The 23079-nt window shown below is 26.0% G+C and overlaps 2 protein-coding genes across 2 annotated transcripts; both read left to right on the top strand.

The window, feature by feature from the left end:
- Positions 1-1485: 1485 nt before the first annotated feature.
- On the top strand, positions 1486-2028 carry LOC105108482 (uncharacterized). Its single transcript, XM_011002803.1, has 2 exons — positions 1486-1867; positions 1970-2028. Exons 1-2 carry the CDS (start codon positions 1486-1488, stop codon positions 2026-2028), a joined length of 441 nt encoding a protein of 146 aa, XP_011001105.1.
- A 12505-nt stretch (positions 2029-14533) lies between these two features.
- On the top strand, positions 14534-16080 carry LOC105108481 (UPF0481 protein At3g47200-like). Its single transcript, XM_011002802.1, has 2 exons — positions 14534-14639; positions 14913-16080. The coding sequence occupies exon 2, from the start codon at positions 14926-14928 to the stop codon at positions 16078-16080; it is 1155 nt and encodes a 384-aa protein (XP_011001104.1). The 5' UTR covers positions 14534-14639; positions 14913-14925.
- Positions 16081-23079: the final 6999 nt, after the last annotated feature.

Here is a 23079-nt window from a genome sequence, read left to right as displayed (position 1 = left end):
TTTTTTTTAGAAATTGTTTTCCAATTTGTTTTGTGTTTATTTACTTTTAAAAAAATTACTCAACAAAAAATATTTTTTAGTAAAAAAAAATTAGCATAGTTTTAAGAAAAGTATTTCTTTTATTTTGAGTGGAAAACATATTTTAGAAGTTGTAAAAAATTTAGAACTATCTTGTTATTTGTTGATTTTATTAAATTTGGTCCTTAATATTTTATTTTCTATATATTTTGTTTGTATTTTTTTGAATTTTATCCCTTTTAATTTGATTTAATTTGAATTTTATATCAACTTTGGGTCTCATTCTTTTGATTATTATTTATTTTTCTTTTATTTTTTCAATTAAGATTTTTTATCTATTAGATTTGATTGTTATTCTTTTTATTTTTATTTATTTTATTTAAAATAATTTATAAAATTATATTTTTTTAATTTTTTATCTGTTAGGTTTGATTATTATTATTTTAATTATTATTTTTTTATTTAAAATAATTTATGAGATTATAATAGTTTTCAATTTCATTCTCTTTTAACTTTTTATCTGTAAAATTTGGTGCTCATTCTTTTAATAATCTTAAAAAAAATTTAAAATTTGGTGCTCATTCTTTTAATAATCATAAAAAAAATTAAAACATTAATAAGTTATTTTTAAATTTATTTTTCATAACATAATTAAATACTAAAAAATATTTTTTTATTTATTTCCTATAGTACTATCAAGTATTATAAAATAATTTACTTTTTAATGGTTCATTTTTTTTAATAAAAATTACTCTAAAAACATTATTTTTCAATAAACAAGTGTGTTTAATCTCAAATTAATTTTAAATTAAAGTTCAATAAACAATTACAAGTACTTTTTAGTCCTTACAACTAGGGATGATAATGAGCACTCATGGTTTAAATTTCTTAATATTTATACTATGCCAATTATTTAAGGGGTTTTAAGCATGCAATTGCATGAATATCTATTATTTATTATTATTTATTAATCAATAAAAAATAAAACAGTTAATATATAAATATATATATATATACACACACTAAAGTATAAAGTATGTATATTTATATTAAATGATAAATATTGGATTTTGATAAATTTGATAATATTTATATTCTATTTATTATTTATTCTATAAAAAAATTATACTTTCAAATCAGGTAAAGTCATTTCAATTGAATTCATAAGATGAGATTAAATTATCATCAGTACTTGTAACTTCCTTGCGAAGATTAACGGCTTCAAAATATCGAAGTCCTTACAACTTCCTTAGGAAGATTAACTGCTTCAAAAAATAAAAAACCATCGCTTTCAACAATCACATGCCCTCCTCCATGTATAAAAATCCCCACTCACATTACACCCCTTCTCCTCTCCCAAGTTCCAAAGCTCCACCACCACCACCACCGATTCACCGCCATGACTTCCGCCTCCACCACCACTACCACAATCAATCCCCCACCATATGTTCCCCACCTTATCGAGTCATGCTAGCCACCAGCACCTGGCTCCGAACCCGGCGGAGCCGTTGCTTCTTCCTCCTCCTCTTCTCACCGATCCTCCTTCCATTCCTCTGTGTCACCTTGCCTCTACTATGTGCCTCTAAGCTATGCATCCGCCTCTGCCGCCGTGGCCGGGGCAAGAACAAAGAGGAAGGAGGCGATCGGTTGCTCATGTGTGAAGAGGGGTTTTGTGACTGTGATTGTGAAGAGGAAGAGGGGAAAGAAGTTGGGTTATTGCAAAGGTACTTAGAAGATCAGCTACGGCTCGTTGGATCTGTGTACGAGTGTGGTGATGAATTTGATGATCATGACGATGATCAAGATGGTCAAAATGATCATGAATACAATCTCAATACTCCTCTTTTGGGTTAGTTTTTTAATAGATTTTATTTTTTGGGGGGGTTTGATGTAAATTACATTTTGGATTTGATGTTGTTAATCATGGTTTGAGTGATTTTGTTAATCTTAGGATTTGGTAATGTAATTTCAATTTTGGAGGCTTCAAGTAATGATACTTCCAAGGAATAATTTTTGCCTTCCAAGTAAGAAAACGTCATTTTGCTCGCTAGTTCCTACTTCCTTACCTTCTGGATTCATCTTAGGCGGGCATTACAATTTCATTACATTTAAATTAGATTAAAAATTAGGAAAAATAACCCGGAAAATACTGTAACGAGCTGCGCTGTGCTTATATTCGTATATTTATATTTAAAGTATATTTATATTTAGAGTATCTTGCATTTTTAACAAAATTAAAAAAAATTATTTTTTAATTTATTTTAAAATAATATACTTTTATTGTTTTTAAATAATTTTAATGAATTGTTATAAAAAATCATTTTTAAAAAATAAAAATATATAATTAACATATATTTTAATATAAAACATTATTTAAAAAAATAATGGAAACTATAATTACTAATAATCTATTAAGAATTACAGTATTGTTTTTTTATTATCAGACTGCTTCTAATTGCCCTGTTTAAGAAGGTGTTGTTTTTTGTTTATGATATTTTCTTTTTGTATATTCTTGGAAGTTAAAAGGTTTTGATTAAATTTCCGAACATGATTATAGACAGATTTGAATTCTTATTGTAAAGATACAAATAAAAGGACCAAAAAGAAAAAAAAATCGTAACTTATTTGAAATTTGTGCGACAAAGTTAGACTTTTTTATTTGTTCTTTTAGTCTTTTTACAAAGATGATTATTGCTTGTCAAGTTAATTTGTTATTTGAATGTCAAATAAAAATATCAATATTTTTTTCTTACTAGGAAAAGAAAAAAAATAAATTATGTGAGAGTTTATATAATATAACTCAGTTAACTTTACTGGTTTAAAAGAATATTTGACTAAATAAAATTTTAAAATAATTTTTTTTATAATATTAAAATAATAATATATTTGACTAAATAAAATTTTAAAATCATATTTTTTTATAATATTAAAATAATAATATGTTGGAATGATCTAGAACAATCTGGATTGACGTGTTAAATTTGTAATCCGGGTTACGAAACAATGATAACTTTATAAAAAACCAAATTAAAATAAATTATGAAATTTAATTCCCGATCAATTAAATATTGAATAATAAAATTAAAAAAAAATAATTAAAAAAAATTAAAAAAATAACTCGAGTTAACATGTCAAACTAGCAATTTAAATTATAAGACCGAAATAACCTCATAAAAAATAAAATAAAAAATGACTAATTCAAATCCCTAACCAACTTAATATCAAACAATAAGATTACAAAATTAATAAAAACACAAAAAATAACCTGAGTCAATCCATCAAACGCATGCCTCAGGTCATTAAACTGAAATAATATTATAAAAAAAAATAAAATAATTTAACATGAGTTAATTTGTCAAATCTATGACTTTAATCTTAAGACTGGGATAGCCTATAAAAAGAAAGTTAAAACAAATTATAAAACTCGATTATTAATAGCTCATATCGGACCTAATTTGAATAATGAAACTTATAAAAATCTTAATTAAAAAATAAAAAAAAATAAGTCAAATTAACTTGAGTTAACTATTAAGCACTATTTCCGGATTATAAAATCAGGATAACCTAGTAAAAAACAAACCAAAATAAATTATGAAGTTTAATTCATAATCAAACACAATTTTAACTAATGAAATTAAAAAAAGATCTAATTAAAAAATAAGTCAGTTGTGTTAACTCATCAAACTCACGATCCAGGTTATTAGACTAGGACAACCCAATAAAAAACAACTTCAATATTGATAGACTCATGACCCAAGTTATAAGACCGATATAATCTATTAGAAAACAAATATAAAAATGATATGATATAACCAGGATCAAAATACTAAAACTTGTGAAATGGATCATGAGATCAATATACCAAAACATGATTTAATATTCATTTTTATGAGAATATTGAATAACTCATGACTCAGGTCACGAAACTGATATAATCTCTTAGAAAGAAAACATAAAAACGACATGATTTAACTAGGATCAAAATACTAAAACTTGTGACCTTAATCATGAGATTAAGATATTCTCATAAAAAATATATCAAAATGAATTATGAAACTCAGTTCTCGATCGATCAAGTATTGAATGAAAAAATTAAAAGAAAAATCAATTAAATAAAAGACACAAAAAAAAACCCAAGTTAAGTCATTAAGCATCATTCTTAGATCATGTGGCTATTATAACTTGATGAAAAGTAAACAAAATAAATTATAATGTTTAATTCTCAATCAAATCAATATTAAATAATGAAATTAAAAAAAATTAAGTTAACCAAGCTAACCCACCAAATTACGTTAACCTACCAAACTTAAAATTTATGTCATTAAGGTGATAACTAGATTAAAAAAAATCTAATAATAAAAGATAAAATTAGAAAAAAACATTGATTGAAAAAAAATCAAAGAAAAAAATACAAAGCACTATTCCAATGAATAGTACTTTGTGAGGAGGGGTATTTTTAATTTATAATAATGTTTTGGTTTAAAATTTTATTTTATTCATGTTTGTGCCTTTGAATTTTTTTTTTTAAAAAAAAATCATCTAAAAAGTGGAGGGGAGTAAAAGGTTGTTGGTTACCTATCTTGAGTTTTATTCATGTTTCAACCTTTGAAATATTTTATTTAAAAAAATACAGAAAAACAATGGTCTACGAAGAGAAAGAGAAAAAAAAGTTGTTAGTTTGCTATAATTAATAAGCTTTATTTGATGAAAATAATTTTTATTTAGATGTTTTTATCTTTTATCCTTAAAAAAAAAGATTAGGGTTCAAGAATTATTTTTTTATTTGAGAAGATTTTTTTTTATTTTTGACTGATTAAAAATTGATGGGCAATTATATATAAATTTGTTGAAATTTATAAGGTGTTACTTTAATATATTTAAGTGAAAAAAAAGTTGAAAATAAATTTTTTTACATACAAGAGGCCGAGAAACATCTTTCTAGCCATCTTAGATCCTCAAAAAAGCCAACTAGTAGACAATGAGTAATCTACTTTCATATATATATATATATATATAAAAGGGGCGAACAACGCCCATTCAAAAAAAATAAAAATAAAGGTCATAACACGCGGTTCACTGCCTTGTCCTCCCTTGTTAGAGACCATACACGAACACTTGATTTTTTTTTTTAAAGAAAGCCTTTATGTTTTTTTTTTAATTTCTTTTATTTTAATTAAGTGTTATTAAAATAAATAAATTAAAATATAATTAGGATATTATTTTATTAAATACCATTCTATTTTTATCTTGCCTTGGAATAAAATTATAGCATTTTTTATAATATTAGTGAATACTATTTTGTGTACCTCTTCATGATTTTTTTAATATTATCAGCTGGCTTTTCTCAGCATGTTTATTTTTATTATAATATAATTAAATAAAAAATAAATTTTAAAAATTTCCCTACCACTTTTCATTTCCATGAGCAATATATTATTTTTTATATTTTTTAATATATTCATGTAAATATTATTAAAATATTTTTTATTAAAACTTAATTTTATAATATTAATTATTTTTTTGTTTTAAAAATAAATAACCACGTAAAAAAAATCTAAGAGGGAAGTGCATTAAAAAGATAAAAAGGGTTTTGAATAGAGAGATAATTTTAAATTGATTGCATCGTTTTTTATATATTTATTCTAAATGCTTCCAATTTTTTATCAAATAAATCACATAACATAGGAAAACTAATTGTTTTTAGAGTAAAATAGATTAATAATAAAAGAATGAATTTCAGCAGCAAGTTATTTTATTTCAATGGAATTTAAATTATAACTTTTCTTACAAAACTTTTTTTATTGATATATAGTTAAATAAAAAAATATTTTTTTATAATACAGAATTAAATATTTTAATTTATATATATTTCTAAACTTTCCTATTTAATCTTTAATTAAAGATTATTTTTTAATTTTACATGTAGCGATGCAAAAGTCAATTAGTTTGAGATTAATTCAATTCCTAATTTTTCCTAAATGGATTATACACGACCATATTAATTTGGATTTGGTACAGTTATGAAAACAAATTATTTGATCAACTTGCATAATGAACCTCCTTTCCTGAGAAATATTAACAGGGTTCCTTCCTCTACTCTTGCTAAGTTTTAATGGGTAAACTGTTCTAAAAAAATCTTGTGGTAAGGGACTGGTTAATCTAGTAAACTGGGTAAAATATCCTCCCCTTGCTTGTTTCTTTTTGGAGAGCCATTTCTTGCTAAAAAACAAAGAAAGATATCAATTAAAATGGGGTTTTGTTTTAAGAAATTATTAAAATAAGATCTGAATTCCGGATTTGAATCAAATGCATTATAATATTATAGATTTAAATAATGATTTTTTATATTTTTTTCATACATGAACAACAACAATAACAATAATAATAGAAAAATATGCATTTTATACAGGAAGATGATGGACATCAAACAAAGGGTAGAATTCAAAAAATGAAGGCGTTGGATAAGTGGTCAATAATTTTTTATCCTATAAATCTTCGAGCATAATTATTAGATACATAATATATCCATGACAAAATAAAAATAAATTAACTTGAGTATGCTTAGTCAATTGTTCAAAAAGAAAAAAAAAAAGGAAAATAATAACAGTAATACAATACAATAGTAGTGAAAGGCATTTTTTAATAATTATTTATTATTTTATATTTTAATAACATTTCATAATAAACTTATTTTTTTATTAATATGGGGTTTGAGTCAGTTTACGTACACCTTAATTAATTCTACGGGTCCTAAATTAATAATAATATAAATCTTTAATGACCTAGAAAGTTATGAGATTTGAACCAGTAATTTTTTAAAAATAATTCTAGAAACTAACTAGTTAAGTTAAAACTATATAATTATAATAAACTCATCCTTGATGCGATATATGCTATTTAGATAATTACAAATATTTTTAATAATAAAGAATATTCATTCTATCTTTCTACGCACAATTCATTATATTGAATATATAAATAAGTTAATTATCATAAAGTCTTTTAAATTAAAAACAAATAGAGACACAAAAATTATATTAAATTGATATAATATTTTAATAATAGTGTTATTTTTTAAAATCAATTTAACTATTAAATCTTATAATAAATATACGTTACTTATATTAACATATTAATAAGTTGAAATAGAATCGAACAACATAATTTACTATCAAATAATTAGGTTATTTCATTTCACAAATTACATCACATCACAACATTATAAGCCCAGCCAACAATTAAAACACAAAATAAAAGAAAGCGGCAGCCAAAGAAACTATCTTAGCCTTGATCATTAACAAAATAACTAAAATGCCATGGAGCTTGTTTCGCGTTCATATAAATAGCGAAACAAGCTAAGATATATATTTTTTTAATTGCGCGGTTTGTCACTTCGCGTCATAGTTCAAGCGGTAAGCGTGTGAGCTGATGTCAAGATCGTGGTTTTGATTTTAAGGAGTTAACAGTATTGTTTTTTTAAGAAACATAAATGAGTTTTTTATTTTTTAAAAGTAAAATATGAGCCCAGGCCTGCATGTCTCTTTCAGGCCCACACGCTTCAGTTTTAATAAAAACATGTCTTTTTATTTTGTTTTTAATGTAATATTTTTTTTTCAATTTAAATTTTTATTTAATTTTATTATTTAATATTTGATCGATAGTAAATTTTTTATTTATTTTATTAAAAAATTATTAATTTAATCAAATAAAATTTATAATTTAAATCATGGATTTTACAAGTTATTAGATTTAATCTAGATTATTTTTTTTTTAATTTTTTTTAGTTTTGCTTAATCTACAAGATCAATTCGGACTAGAAAGAACATCATGTCCAAATTTTTGGAGTGTGAATTATCATACCAAGTTTAGTAACAATAACAAAAGTTTTTTACATTTTAAATAATACCTTTTCATGTTATAATTTTTTTTATTTAACTAACACAATAAATAAGCTAGTAAATACCATAAGAAAACCTTAAATAAACACATTAGCTATAAAATTTCTATCTCAATAGATTCATCAACAATTTAAAAAAGCTCAATTAAGTCTTCCATCCATATTCATTAATGGATTTCACCCATATTAATAATTATGAGTGAGTTCATAAAAAAAAAATGATAAATCAAGAATTATAGCATCCAATTCAGAACTTTTTTTGGGGGGAACTTAAACATTTGGGATTTAGTTCGTGGTTTTTTTTACTTTTAGTAAAGTTAGAATTCCCTTCATAAAACTTTTGATCAATGTGGGCAATCACATCCAAAACTAAGCTTTATCTATTTAATACCAAGCAGCTTGTAGCTTAGTGGTGTAAGACACTGCTCGTCTTCTTTCGAACTTCGGTTCGAGTCCTAGTGGGAGTGGGGCTGGTGAGTGGTGTCCTTCCTGGTTCTGCTGGCTCCTTGCTGTGTGGTACGCCTGTCACCCCCGCGGTGCCTAACCTGTTCACTGAGGCTTGCAGGATGTCCAGTGGACCGTGGGATTAGTCGTGATGCACGTAAGTTGACCCGGACACCCACATTAATCAAAAAAAAAAAAAACTTTATCTATTTAATACTAACCACTCTTCAAGTAACTTTCTCTAGATGGGCAAAATTCAACCTCGTCACACTACTTTCTTGTCGCCCTCCCTTGTAAAAACACCTGCAAATTAACAAAAGCAGGATCACAATGAAGAAGACTATGATAGGCAAAAAAGAGAGCGAAGATTCTCCATTAGGGAAGCTGCCTAGGCGGGCTAAAAATGTGCCCCGGCTTGGTAATATCATAGCCTCGCATCTTTAATTAATTAAATACTTTCAAGGTAAGTAATTGGGTATTGTTTTTGAAAATTTTTTATTTTTATTTTTAAATTAATATTTTTTATATTTTAAATTGTTTTTACATGCTAATATTAAAAATAAAAAAGTATATTATCTTGATGTATTTTTAATTAATTTAAAAAAACAATATCTATTATATTTTTAAATAAATTTTAAATGTGTATTTAAGATTAAAGTGTACTAAGGTGTTGTTTGTTTACGCGGCTGCGACTGCGTTTTAATTAAATATAATTTGCAGTCGTTCGATAAAAAAAAAAATTAGTTTATTGTATATGGGTATTATATAATTTTAACATTTAAATAAAAAAGCCTTCTTTAACAGGATGTTTTTTCTAGTGAGAACAAAATGAACTATGATTAATTATAAGGTTAGTTTCGATTATAGGTAATTATTAAAGCAAAGGATAATACAACTATTTAAAGTGAATCCCATGTTCATAATCTATACTGACATGAAGAAAAGTAATGGGAAATTAGGGGTGGTGGCAAATAATTTATGACATGGTGGTGGAAAATAGTAATTTAAAAGTCAACGTACCACCCATTCTATAAAATATTAAAAGTATTGAATAAACTATATTGATGTTTCTTTATTTCCCTTCAAATTCTTTTTTATCAATTAGATATTAATGTGTATTGGATTATAATAGTCACCCCTTTCATAATATGAATCGGAAAACTTATTATAAGAAAGCTTATATGGTTACCATGGAAGTATCTATTTAAATATAATAAATTTCATAATCTTGATATGTGGTGTAAAGCCTTCTCATCATATGGTTTAATTCAATTTTTGAAGTTAATGTATATATTATTTAATTTTCAACTTACGAGTTATTTATTTGTTGTATCAAAAACAAATAATTAGTCATTGTTTGTATTAATATTGTGTCATATCAAAACTCATGGCCATTAATATTGTGTCATATCAATACTTCTAGCACGACCACCATGCAAATTAAAGTAAGTGACTTGATAGCTTGTATGGTCTTATATATCATAATTTCTTATAATAAGTGGTGAAAATAACATATTCATTACTTTCCATTTAAATGTTAGTAATACACAACAAGTCTTGAAAGCTATTTTAAGAATTCCATCTTAAAATTTAATTAAATCATCTTACCTAAAAATAGATAGATGTTATTAGATGATGTTCAATTGTCCCATCATGTGGTCCATTAGACTTTAAAAGATAAGATTATATAGTATTCATAAACAAGTTGACCTAGACAATGTGAAATATCATCATTCGTTCTCTTAAACAATGTTTTTTGTGGTAATTGATTCATAAAACTCTCCATTGAAATCCTTTAAAATCTTTCTAGAATTGATTTGAATCAACTTATTACCATCAATCTCAATCTAATTGGAGAAAATTTCATATATTTTCTTCCCTATCTTTTTCAGTAGATTGTATATCATATTTTACAATAATCGCTTCAAAAAATACAACTATGTTGCTTTAGAAACAACTAAAACTAATTAAATATTTTATTTTTGAATTAGTTTCTTCTTACAATGTATACATATATAGAAGGTTGTTTATAATAACAACTACTTGATTTGAACATGTTTGTTTGAAATAATTTTTTTTATTTTAGATTAACGTGGGTGTCCGGGTCAACTTGCGTGCGCCACGATTAATCCCACGGGTCCTGAAGTTAACGCCCATATAAGCCTCCAGTGACCATCATATGAGCAACCAAGGACTCAAACCTAAGACCACAGAGGGAGCATAAAATAATTTTTTTAAAAAAAAATTATAATTTTTTTTTATTGTATCAAATGTTGTGTTTTGATTGATATGCTATATTATGTTGACTTGAAATATAAAATGAAAGCACAATTAAGCCTCTATAAATTAATACTTTTAGGACCGTGAAAATTTATTAGTTAATCAAGTTATTAGATAATCGATAAATCAATAATTTATTAGGGTATTCTTTATTAATTTTATCCAAAATATTGAAGTTAATGCATATATCATGTATTGTTATGTATGAACACCATCTAATTTTCAAGTTATAAGTTATTTATTGTAACAAAGGCAAAAGATTAGTCCTTGTCTGTATTAATATTATGTCATATCAATACTTATAGGATGGCCAATATGCAAATTAAAGTGAGTAACTCGATTACTAATATAGTTTTGCATATCATAATTTCTTATAACATGTGGTCTAAATAACATGTTTGTTACTTTCCATGTAAATATTAGTACTATACAACAAGTCTTGAAAGGTGCTTCAAGAATTCCAACTTAAAATTTAATTAAATTATCTTACCTAAAAATAGACAGATGTTATTTTATGATGTTCAATTGTCCCATTATATGGTCCATTAGAATTTAAAAGATAAGATTGCATGATACGCATAAACGAGTTGACCTAGACAATGTGAAATACTACCATTCATTCTCATAAGCAATATTTTTTTATGGTAATTAATTGATAAAAAAGCATAAAACTCTCCATTGAGATCCTTTAGAATCTTTTTAGAGTTGATTTGAATCAACTTCGTTGTAACTCATTTTTGAACCCCATATACTGGAAACGATGTATACATCTTTTAAACAAAATGCAGGAGTTTAGTTCATGATTGTTGAGGAATTGACAAAAACAGAGAAAAAAGAAATGTTTTTCGAACCCATTTTGAGCTGTTTTTTTATCATCTTTATTCTACTCCTTTACTATCAAAATCATTAGGTTTCTTAGATTGTTTAGGAGTCTTCGTAATGCTAAATTCGTTCCTTCTTTATTTGGTTTTTAAGGTTTGATAAATCCCTTAAAATTTGCACTAAAAAAACTGATTCTGCTATTGTCATAATTTTTTGTTTCAACTTAGGCCTTGATTCTGACTTGGTTTCATGTAATATCTAACCATCCCAGTTATATTTTGTCACTCATGATATGTTGAAGAATTGACCTATACTTTTATTGGGTCATAGGGCTCACTGTTCTTATGGCAGACTCTCAATTAGATTGGGGTGCTCGGTATTGTCAGTTTCCTTAATCAAATCAGGAGATCCTTTTAACCAACCAGGTTGTGGCCAGATTTTGTTCTTCAAAACGAATTTATTTCACTTCGAATCCTTATGAAAGTTGTATTCTTGTACGTTTAGATGAATTTAAGGTTTTGAATCACCTGATTTCAATGTCAAACGCTCAAGATATTTCCGTTTGAATATCTAATATGAAAGTAGAGAATTCTGCCATGAGAAGGGTTTAGGCATGAGTTTCTGCAATTCTGTTCTTCAAAATGATTTTATCTAACTTTGAATCCTTCATAAAAGTTATAGTCCTGTATGTGTAAATGAATTTGGGTTTTTGAATATCTTGATTTCGATATCAGAAGTTCAAGATATTCTTATTTAAATATCTAAGGTGAAAGTAGAGAATCCTGTCGCAAGAAGGGGTTAGCCCAAGTTCGCAGGTCTAATTTGAGGGATTACGAACCAATATAAAGTTTTCTTGGACCATGAACTGAATTGAAAAGTGCTAAAATGAGAGATTTAATTGAAGATGAAATTAGAAGGAAATTGGTTAGGTTTTAAGATGCTGAAGAGGGGATTGAATCATCTTAAAATGATAGGAATTCTACCACTCCGGATAAGAAAATAAGACTTTGCAGCATGCATCCCTCCCCATCTGATTTCTTTTCTTTTCTCTGCAACTTCCTGCTGGTTTTCATGTTTCTCTCACTTGATTTTTGAGAGCTGTAGACCATGTTTTTTTCTGCCTCAATCCAAAGAAAACAGTTAGCGCCTCATGGTGCCAGCTAAGGAAGGAGAGAAAGGAGTTATACCACTATTTGATCACTGAAAGGTAATTGCTGAAATCTGAACAAGAATAAAAATATTTTAGTTTTCTTAATCATATTTTTTTACTGCAAATCAGCCGAGATTTGCATCCTAAAATTAGTGCATTGAATCTTTTCTATTTTTTTTATAATGAATTTTAGAAATCAAATGCTGATAGAATTCCTACTAATCGCTTGTATTACCCTTTATAAGTCATAATTAAAAATAAATATTTTTTATTTAAATCATGTGATTTTTGAGCTAAAAGATCTATTTATGTTGAAAGAGTTTTGAAAAAGAAAATTGATTAGATTCTTCTTTTTATGGGTTGGATAAATAATGAGCTAGGCTAAAAAAAAAAATTCTTCATAGACCAAATCCAAGTTCAAATTTAAGTTGGTAAAAAATAATTTTTTATGATTTAAAAAATTATTTTATAATGAACTCAAACCCACAATCAAGCCCAAGCTTGAAGTTGAGTTGAGCCGACATGCAAGCACTTGTGGATTTAAGCTCAAAACCTATTTTTTCCATAACTTCTCTTCTTTAAAAACCTGGGTGCCTTTTAGGTTCAATTTTAACTTTTGTATTATCCATTTTATAAAGATCAAGAAAATTGTTTTTTTTTTTTAATATGTGGGATAGAGTACTTTTAAAGGGTTTTAGATTTCATCAAAATATATTAACCATAATTTATTTAAATAGTATTAATGTTTATATTAAAAAGTTTGTTGAAAATCAGATTAACAAATTTGTAGTGAAAAATGAGTAGACTCCATTTTTAATTTGACTTCAAATATTGATTAACCATGTTTTTAATTAAATTTTCAATAGTTAAAACATGTTATATAATTAAATAATTAAAAACAATGTCACCTCCTTTAAAAAAATGTCTTAGCTTTGTTACTTCCTTTTAACCTTTATTGTTTCAACGAAGTGTCTCTATTTATGTAAAAATGGTATAGGTGTTTTTATTTTACAAACCATAGAAAGAAGAAATAGTTATCAATGAATTAGAATTAGGTAAAATACTTTGATCAAGAAAAATGAGTTTTTATTAGTTTATAATTTTTTTTTTGTATAAAGAATGAAAAACCAAGATTTGAAATTAAAGTTGTAAGCTTTTGGTGGATTTTCTTGTTGATTAATAAAAAAAGTAAATTAGGAGTTAGATCTGCATGGGTTTTTTTTCTACTTTGGTTTTTTTTTTGTTAAATTTTTAAATATTTTAATTAAATACAATTAAATAACATGATAATTTGTTTTGATGAGATTCAAAGCCCAACTGACATAAAGGAAGTTTGTGTTGTTTTTCCTCTCTTTTTTCAATCTTGTTTTTCTTTTTTGAAAGAGATGAAGAGAAAAGGTCAGTTGAAAAAAAGTATGATTTTTTATTAATAACATGACATTGTTTTTAATTATTTAACAATGTTATACCTTTTTCATTAAGATGAAACTATAATTTTAGAATTTGACTAGTTATAACATAAATATCATAAAATTTCTTTATTTTATAAACCCTAATATTAAAGATATTATAATTTGAATGAGATATTGTGCTTTTAGACATGGATATAAAAAAGTTATAAATCAATAAAAAGTCAATTGCCATTAAACTTTTTTTTTTTATTAATTTTGAATGTTCAAGTTAGTTTACATGCATTTCAACTAATCTCTTAAGGTTCTGAAATTAATGACCATATAAATTTTTAATAGCTCTAAAATTTATGATACTATAATTTCTAAAAAATAAATTTAAAATTTGATCATTTAAACAACACCCTTAAAATTATTATACATTTACACTCATTTTCCTAATTAATAAATAAAGAGTGAATTAAACTTGAATATTGCCTATAAATAAAGGGTGTATAACGAGGGTGGAAAGACAGGAGAACTCATCCGTACTTGTACTGAGGAATACAAGAGAGACAAAGGTCGAGGGCGAATTAGTACAGCATCCAGGAAATCAAGAGCCTCCGCTTTTCAGACCAAGGTACTAATGTTCTTTGCGTATTAGCTAGTTTTGTTTCGTTACTGTTCATGTCCTTAATTTGTTCCATTAATTTTGCTTCCAAAGACAGAATAATTTCATGTATAATTAAATAAGTTGCCATGAGATTTTTTTTAAATCGAACCCCAAGTACGGCAATACTGATTATTATCTTGCTTGTTTATTTTAGTACCTTTTCCTTCTGCTGCTTAATTTGAAGTTAATTTCATTACTGTTCATGTTCCTTAATTAGTTGTTTATTTGTCACATGATCAGAAAACTTCAACAAATGGGAGAAAACGATCGATTAAAAAGCCCTTCAATTCCAATTGAAAAGCTGCGCCAAGATATTTTAATTATTATTCGAGATGACTTGGAGACTAGCTTTCGGTCTGAGCAGTGTTTCTATGAAGTTCCTTCAGCACTTCGTGATCGAAAGGAAGATGCCTACACTCCTCGAGTAATCTCTATAGGCCCTATTCATCATTATAGCGAAAAATTGGTGGCTATGGAAATTCAGAAACGGAGATATCTGAAAGAATTTTGTAGACTGAGAGTGGAAAGGGAGCAAGAACAACTTTTGGAAACACTTTTGAGAACCATTTCAGGTCAAGAAGATCACATACGCCGTTGCTATGCAGCTGATTCCTCGAAGCTTAGCGGCGATCAGTTTGTGATGATGGTTCTGTTAGATGCTGTATTCATCTTCGAGCTCTTCTTGAGGAATGAAGAATACCTGGGTGATAGCAGCAAATATCAAGACGATTTTATAATAGGCCAACCCTGGTTGAGAGCTGCGATTCGACGGGACTTGATATTGCTTGAAAATCAGCTGCCATTCTCTACTCTCAATGAATTATATGATTGTGCGATGAGCACGACCGATTGCAAACCTTTCATGTACCTTTCCTTCCGGTACTTTGATAAGTACAGAAAGACATCCGAGCCCAGCCAAAAAATACTACATTTCACAGATTTGGTGAGATGTTTTCTATCATTCAAGCACCCGGATTTAAAAATTGACAAGGCAGAACCGATAAAAACTCTTTACAGCGCAACAATGCTGCATCAGGCAGGAATTAAGTTCAAGCCATTGCCGAATGTATCCCTGCTTGACATTAGAGCCTGGAAACCTCTCTCGAAAGTTCAGACACCGCTTTCAGATAAGAAAGGTAAGTTACTTATGCCTTCCCTTGAAATCGACAACAATACCGAATGTCTCCTCCGAAACCTCATTGCGTTGGAGCAGTTACATTATCCAGGAGAAGAGTACATTTGCCGTTATGTTAAGCTACTAGATTTTCTGGTGGATCTTGAAAACGATGTGGATTTGCTCATTGAAAATAAAGTTATTGTTAGCAAGCTAGGTGACAGTAAAGCGGTGGCGGAGCTTATTAACGAACTTAGTCGGGAAATGGTAGAAGTTTCATCCGCTTATGTGTAATTCGTGGTTAATCAATAATTATGGTTTGCATCAAAAGTCTACAGCTTGACTTGTTAAGAATTTTACCCTCTTTCTCTCTTTCTGTTGTCAACGGCACCAAAAACAAATGGTGAGCGGCCCATGAAAACGAGCAAAACGAAGAAGGAGCTCAAGTTGGACTATTGGACAGCTTCTCTTTAATTTTAACAGAGGTTGTAATTTAGTTGATCAATCAATGGCATTGGTTAATTTTAAAAAAATATATACAACTTCTATATTCATTTAATTATATCAATTAGTGTGGGTCAATTAAGAAGGTGTTGTTTTTAGTTTATGATATTTTCAATTTGTATATTCTTGGAAGTTAAAAGGTTTTGATTAATTTCCGAACTTGATTACGGATTGATTTGAATTCTTAGCGTAAAGATACAAATAAAATAGACCAAAAATAAAAAAAATCGTAACTTATTTGAAATTTGTGCGACAAGGTTAGACTTTTTTATTTGCTATTTTAGTCTTTTTACGAAGATGATTATTGCTCGTCAAATTAATTTGTTAATTGAATATCAAATAAAAATATCTATATATTGTTAATATTTTTTTCTTAATAGAAAAAATAAATAAATTGTATGAGGGTTTTTACAATGTAACTCAGTTAACTTTATTAATTCAAAAACAATTCATAAAAAAAATATTTGAGTAAACAAAATTTTAAAATGATATTTTTTTATAATATTAAAATAATAACATATTAAAATGACCTATAACAACCCGGGTTGACATGTTAAATTTGCGACCCGAGTTGTGAAATAATGATAGCTCTATAGAAAACAAATCAAAATAAATTATGAAATTTAATTTCTAATCAATCAAATATTGAATGATGAAATTAAAAAAAAATTAATTAAAAAGAAACCTAAAAAAATGACTTGAGTTAACATGTCAAACTAGCAACTTAAATCAAAAGACCGAAATAATCTCATAAAAAAATAATATAAAAATGACTAATTTCAATTCTCAATCAACTTAATATTAAATGATGAAATTAAAAAAATTAATAAAAACACAAAAAACAACCTGAGTCAATCCACCAGGATAGGCTAATAAAAAACAAAACAAAACAAAATAAATTATGAAGTTTAATTCATAATCAAACATAATATTAATTAATGAAATTAAAAAAAATAAGATCTAATTAAAAAAATAAGTCAGTTATGTTAACTCACAAAACCCATGGTCTAGGTCATTAGACTAGGACAACTCAATAAAAAGCAAGTTCAATATTGATAGACTCATGACCCGAGTCATAAGACCGATATAATCTATTAGAAAGAAAATATAAAAATAATATGATATAACCAGGATCAAAACACAAAAACTTGTGAAACCGGGTCATGAGACCAATATACCAAAACATGATTTAATATTCATTTTTATAAGAATATTATATAACTCATAACCCAGGTCACGAGACTGATATAATCTCTTAGAAAGAAAACATAAAAACGACATGATTTAATCAAGGTCAAAATACCAAAACGTGTGACCTTGATCGTGAGGCTAAGATATTCTCATATAAAATATATTAAAATAAATTATGAAACTTAATTTTCAACCGATCGAGTATTGAATGAAAAAATTAAAAAAATAAATTAAATAAAAGATACAAAAAAACAACTCTAGTTAACTCGGGTTAAGCCATTAAGCACCATTCTTAAATCATGAGGCTGGTATAGCATGATGAAAAGTAAACAAAACAAATCATAAAATTTAATTTTTAATCAAATCAATATTAAATGATGAAATTAAAAAAAAATACAAAAAAAAAAAAGAAATCGAAGTCAACTAGGCTAACCCGTCAAATTACGTTAACTTACTAAACTTAGGATTCATGTCATTAAAGAGTGATAACTAAATAAAAAAATCTAATAATAAAAGATAAAATTAAAAAAAATATTAATTGAAAAAAATAAAAAAAATACAAAGCACTATTCCAATGAATAGTACTTTGTGAGAAAGGGTTCTCTTAATTTATAATAATGTTGTGGTTTAAAATTTTATTTTATTCATGTTTGTGCCTTTGATTTTTTTTTTTTTAATAATCATCTAAAAAGTGGAGGGGAGAAAAAGGTTGTTGGTTGCATGAGTTTTATTCATGTTTCAACATTTAAAATATTTTATTTAAAAAAATACAGAAAAACAATTATCTATCAAGAGAAAAAGAAAAAAAAAAGATGTTAGTTGGCTACCATTAATAAGTTTTATTTGATGAAAATAATTTTTATTTAAATGTTTTTATCTTTCATCCTTAAAGAAAAAAGATTACGGTTCAAGAATTATTTTTTTATTTAAGAAGAGTTTTTTATTTTTGATTGATTAAAAATTGATGAGCAATTATACATAGATTTGTTGAAATTTATAAAGTGTTTCTTTAATATATTTAAGTGAAAAAAAGATAAAAATAATTTTTTCTAGATACAAGAGGCCGAGAAACATCTTTTTAGCCATCTTAGATCCTCAAAAAAGCCACCTATTAGACGATGAGTAATCTACTTTCTTTTATATATATATATATATATATAAAGGGCGAACAACGCCCAATCAAAAAAAAATATATGAAGGTCATGACACGCGGTTCACTCCCTTGTCCTCCTTTGTTAGAAATCATACCATAGTTATTAAAGTCGGTTTGAGAGTTGACCCGGTTAAAGGGTCGGGTTTCAAGTTTTATGGGTCAACTTGAATTAACTCGGGTCGATTTAGAAAAATTAAAAAAAAAATTAATATTTTATATAAAAAAATTATTTAAATATAAATTATACATATTGTAAACAATGAAGTTTACAAAAATATTTTAAATTTTTTTTTATTCCATATTAAAAAGATATTATGTTAAACTTTTAAGTTAAAGTATTTAAACCAAAAAAGTTTTTTATTCCACATTGAAAAAACATAATGTTTTTCTTGGGAACATATAGTATTTATACTAATAGGTTTCAAATCCCACATTGAAAAAACATGATTTTTTCATTGGAGCATAGAGTATATATACAAAAGGATTTTAAATCCTATATTGAAAAAATATTATGTTATTTTTTTAAGTTGAAGTATTTAAACCAAAAGATTTTTTATCCCACATTGAAAAAATATGATTTTTTTTTGGAACATGGAGTATATATATTAATGGGTTTCAAATCCCACATTGAAAAAACATTATTTTTTTCATAGGAGTATAAAGTATATATACGAAAGGGTTTCAAATCCCATGTTGAAAAGATATTATATTATCTTTTTAAGTAGAAATATTTAAATCAAAACGTTTTTTATCCCACATTGAAAAAACATGATTTTTTTCTTAGAAACATAGAGTATATATACGAAAGGTTTTCAAATCTCACATTGAAAATATACTATGTTATCATTTTAAGTTGAAGTATTTAAACCAAATTTTTTTTTCTATATTGAAAAAATATGATTTTTTTCTTGGAAACATAGAGTATATATACTAATGGGTTTTAAATATCACATTTGAAAAAAGAAACTGGATCTCGTCCGGGTTTGCCCGGGTCGCCCAGGTAATGGGTTGACTCGCCGGGTCACCTGAGTTTAGCCAGGTTGTTGCCATAACCAGTCTTTTATTAAACCCGAACCAGTCCAGCCACTGGGTAGACCGGGTCCCAGGTCAACCCGTCGGGCCGGGCCGGGTTTAATAACACTAGACCATACACGAACACTTGATTTTTTTTAAAGAAAGCCTTTATGTTTTTTTTTTTAATTTATTTATTTTAATAACACTTAATTAAAATAAAAAAATTAAAATATATTTAGTATATTATTTTATTAAATACTATTTTATTGTTACCTTGTCTTCCAATAAAATTATAGTATTTTTTTATAATATTAGTGAATATCTTTTTGTGTAGCTCCTCATTATCTTTTCAATATTATTAGTCAAATTTATTTTTATTATTATATAATTAAATAAAAAATAAATTTTAAAAATTTACCTACCACATCCCATGAGCAATATTTATTTTTATATATTTTAATATATTCATGTCAACATTATTAAAATATTTTTTTATTAAACTTGAGTTTATAATATTAATTATTTTTTGTCTTAAAAAATAAATAACCAGGTAAAAACAATCTACGAGGGAAGTGCATTAATAAGATAAGACGGATTTTGAATAGAGAGATAATTTTAAATTGACTGAATCTTGTGACAAATTATTTGATCAACTTGCATAATGAACCTCCTTTCCTGAGAAATATTAACAGGGTTCCTTCCTCTACTCTTGCTAAGTTTTAATGGGTAAACTGTTCTAAAAAAATCTTGTGGTAAGGGACTGGTTAATCTAGTAAACTGGGTAAAATATCCTCCCCTTGCTTGTTTCTTTTTGGAGAGCCATTTCTTGCTAAAAAACAAAGAAAGATATCAATTAAAATGGGGTTTTGTTTTAAGAAATTATTAAAATAGGATCTGAATTCCGGATTTGAATCAAATACATAATATAACATATTTGAATAATGATTTTTTATACCTTTTTCACACACGAATAATAATACTAATAATAATAATAAAAAAGGGAACATTTTATGTGGGAGGATGATGGACATCAAACAAAGGGTAGAATTCAAGAAATGAAGGTGTTGGATAAGAAGTCAAGTACGTATAATTTTTTATCCTATATATTTTCAAGCATTGTTATTAGATACATAATATATTTATAACAAAAAAAAAAATTTAACTTGAGCATGCTTAGTCAATTGTTCAAAAATAAAATAAAAAGAAAATAATAACAATAATATAATAGTAGTGAATGTCATTTTTTAAATAATTATTTAATACTTTATATTTTAATAACATTCCATAATAATTTTTTTTTTATTGATGTGGATGTTCAGGTTAGTTTACATGCATCTTAACTAATTTCATAGATCTTGAAGTTAACAATTATATAAATCTCCAGTAACTCTGAAAGTAATAAAACTTAAATCAGTGATTTCCAGTAAGTAAACTTAAAAATTAACTAATTAAATTAAACTATAGAATTATAATAAACTCATCCTTGATGCTATATATGTTATATATGATACTTAAATAATTACGAATATTTTTAACAATAAGCAATGTTCATTCTATCTTATTATATACTATTCATTATATTGAATATATAAATAAGTTAACTATCATAAAGTCTTTTAAATTAAAAACAAATAGAGATACAAAAATTATATTAAATTAATATAATATTTTAGAAATAGTATTATTTTTTAAAATCAATCTAGCTACTAAATCTTATCATAAATATACGTTACTTATATTAACATAATTTACTATCAAATAATTAGGTTATTTCATTTCACAAATTACATCACATCACAACATTATAAGCCCAGCCAACAATTAAAACACAAAATAAAAGAAAGCGGCAGCCAAAGAAACTATCTTAGCCTTGATCATTAACAAAATAACTAAAATGCCATGGAGCTTGTTTCGTATTCATGTAAATAGGGAAACAAGCTAAGATATATATTTTTTTAATTGCTCGGTTAATCACTTCGCGTCATAGTTCAAGCGGTAAGCGTGTGAGTTGATGTCAAGATCGTGGTTTTGATTTTAAGGAGTTAACAGTATTGTTTTTTTAAGAAACATAAATGAGTTTTTTATTTTTTTAAAGTACAATATTAGTCCACATATCTCTTTCAGGCCCACACGCTTCAGTTTTAATAAAAACATATCTTTTCATTTTGTTTTTAATGCAGTATTTTTTTTTCAATTCTATTTTTCAATTTAAATTTTTATTTAATTTTATTATTTAATATTAAATCAATAATAAATTTATTTTTTATTTTTTATTTTATAATAAAACATTAATTTAACCAAATAAAATTTATAATTTAAATCATAGATTTAACGAGCTATTAGATTTAACTTAAATTGTTTCTTCTTTTTTTCTTTGATTTTTTTTAAACTTGTTTAATCGATAAAATCAATTCAGACTAAAAATAACATTATGTTCAAATTTTTGAAGTTTGATTTATTATATCAAGTTTAGTAACAATAGCAACACTTTTTTACATTCTAAATAATATCTTTTTATGTTATCAATTTTTTTTATTTAATCCGCACTGATAACATAATAAATAAATTAGTAAATACTATAGGAAAACCTTAAATAAACACCTTAGCTATAAAGTTTCTATCTCAACATATTCATAAACAATTTTAAAAAGCTCAATTAAATCTTCCATCCATATTCATTAATGGATTTCACCCATATTAATAATTATGAGTGTGTTCATAAAAAAAATTGATAAATCAAGAATTATAGCATCCAATTCAGAATTTTGTTTTTGGGGGGATTTAGTTCATGGTTTTTTTTACTTTTAGTAAAGTTAGAATTCCCTTCATAAAACTTTTGATCAATGTGGGCAATCACATCCAAAACTAAGCTTTATCTATTTAATACTAACCACTCTTCAAGTAACTTTCTCTAGATGGGCAAAATTCAACCTCGTCACACTACTTTCTTGTCGCCTGCCCTCCCTTGTAAAAACACCTGCAAATTAACAAAAGCAGGATCACAATGAAGAAGACTATGATAGGCAAAAAAGAGAGCGAAGATTCTCCATTAGGGAAGCTGCCTAGGCGGGCTAAAAATGTGCCCCGGCTTGGTAATATCATAGCCTCGCATCTTTAATTAATTAAATACTTTCAAGGTAAGTAATTGGGTATTGTTTTTGAAAATTTTTTATTTTTATTTTTAAATTAATATTTTTTATATTTTAAATTGTTTTTACATGCTAATATTAAAAATAAAAAAGTATATTATCTTGATGTATTTTTAATTAATTTAAAAAAACAATATCTATTATATTTTTAAATAAATTTTAAATGTGTATTTAAGATTAAAGTGTACTAAGGTGTTGTTTGTTTACGCGGCTGCGACTGCGTTTTAATTAAATATAATTTGCAGTCGTTCGATAAAAAAAAAAATTAGTTTTTTGTTTATT

Source organism: Populus euphratica, unplaced genomic scaffold, assembly GCF_000495115.2.
Source record: "Populus euphratica unplaced genomic scaffold, PopEup_1.0 scaffold312.1, whole genome shotgun sequence".
NCBI classification, from domain to species: Eukaryota; Viridiplantae; Streptophyta; class Magnoliopsida; order Malpighiales; family Salicaceae; genus Populus; species Populus euphratica.
The sequence above is the reverse complement of the archived record's forward strand: the minus strand, read 5'-3'. Positions and strand labels throughout refer to the sequence as shown.

What these genes read in the sequence shown, in the direction of transcription:
- LOC105108482 (XM_011002803.1), top strand. Translation starts at nt 1,486, where the DNA reads ATGCTAGCCACCAGCACCTGGCTCCGAACCCGGCGGAGCCGTTGCTTC. An exon ending in TCTCAATACTCCTCTTTTGG is followed by an intron (nt 1,868 to 1,969) that starts GTTAGTTTTTTA and finishes TGTTAATCTTAG; the next exon opens with GATTTGGTAATGTAATTTCA.
- LOC105108481 (XM_011002802.1), top strand. Translation starts at nt 14,926, where the DNA reads ATGGGAGAAAACGATCGATTAAAAAGCCCTTCAATTCCAATTGAAAAG.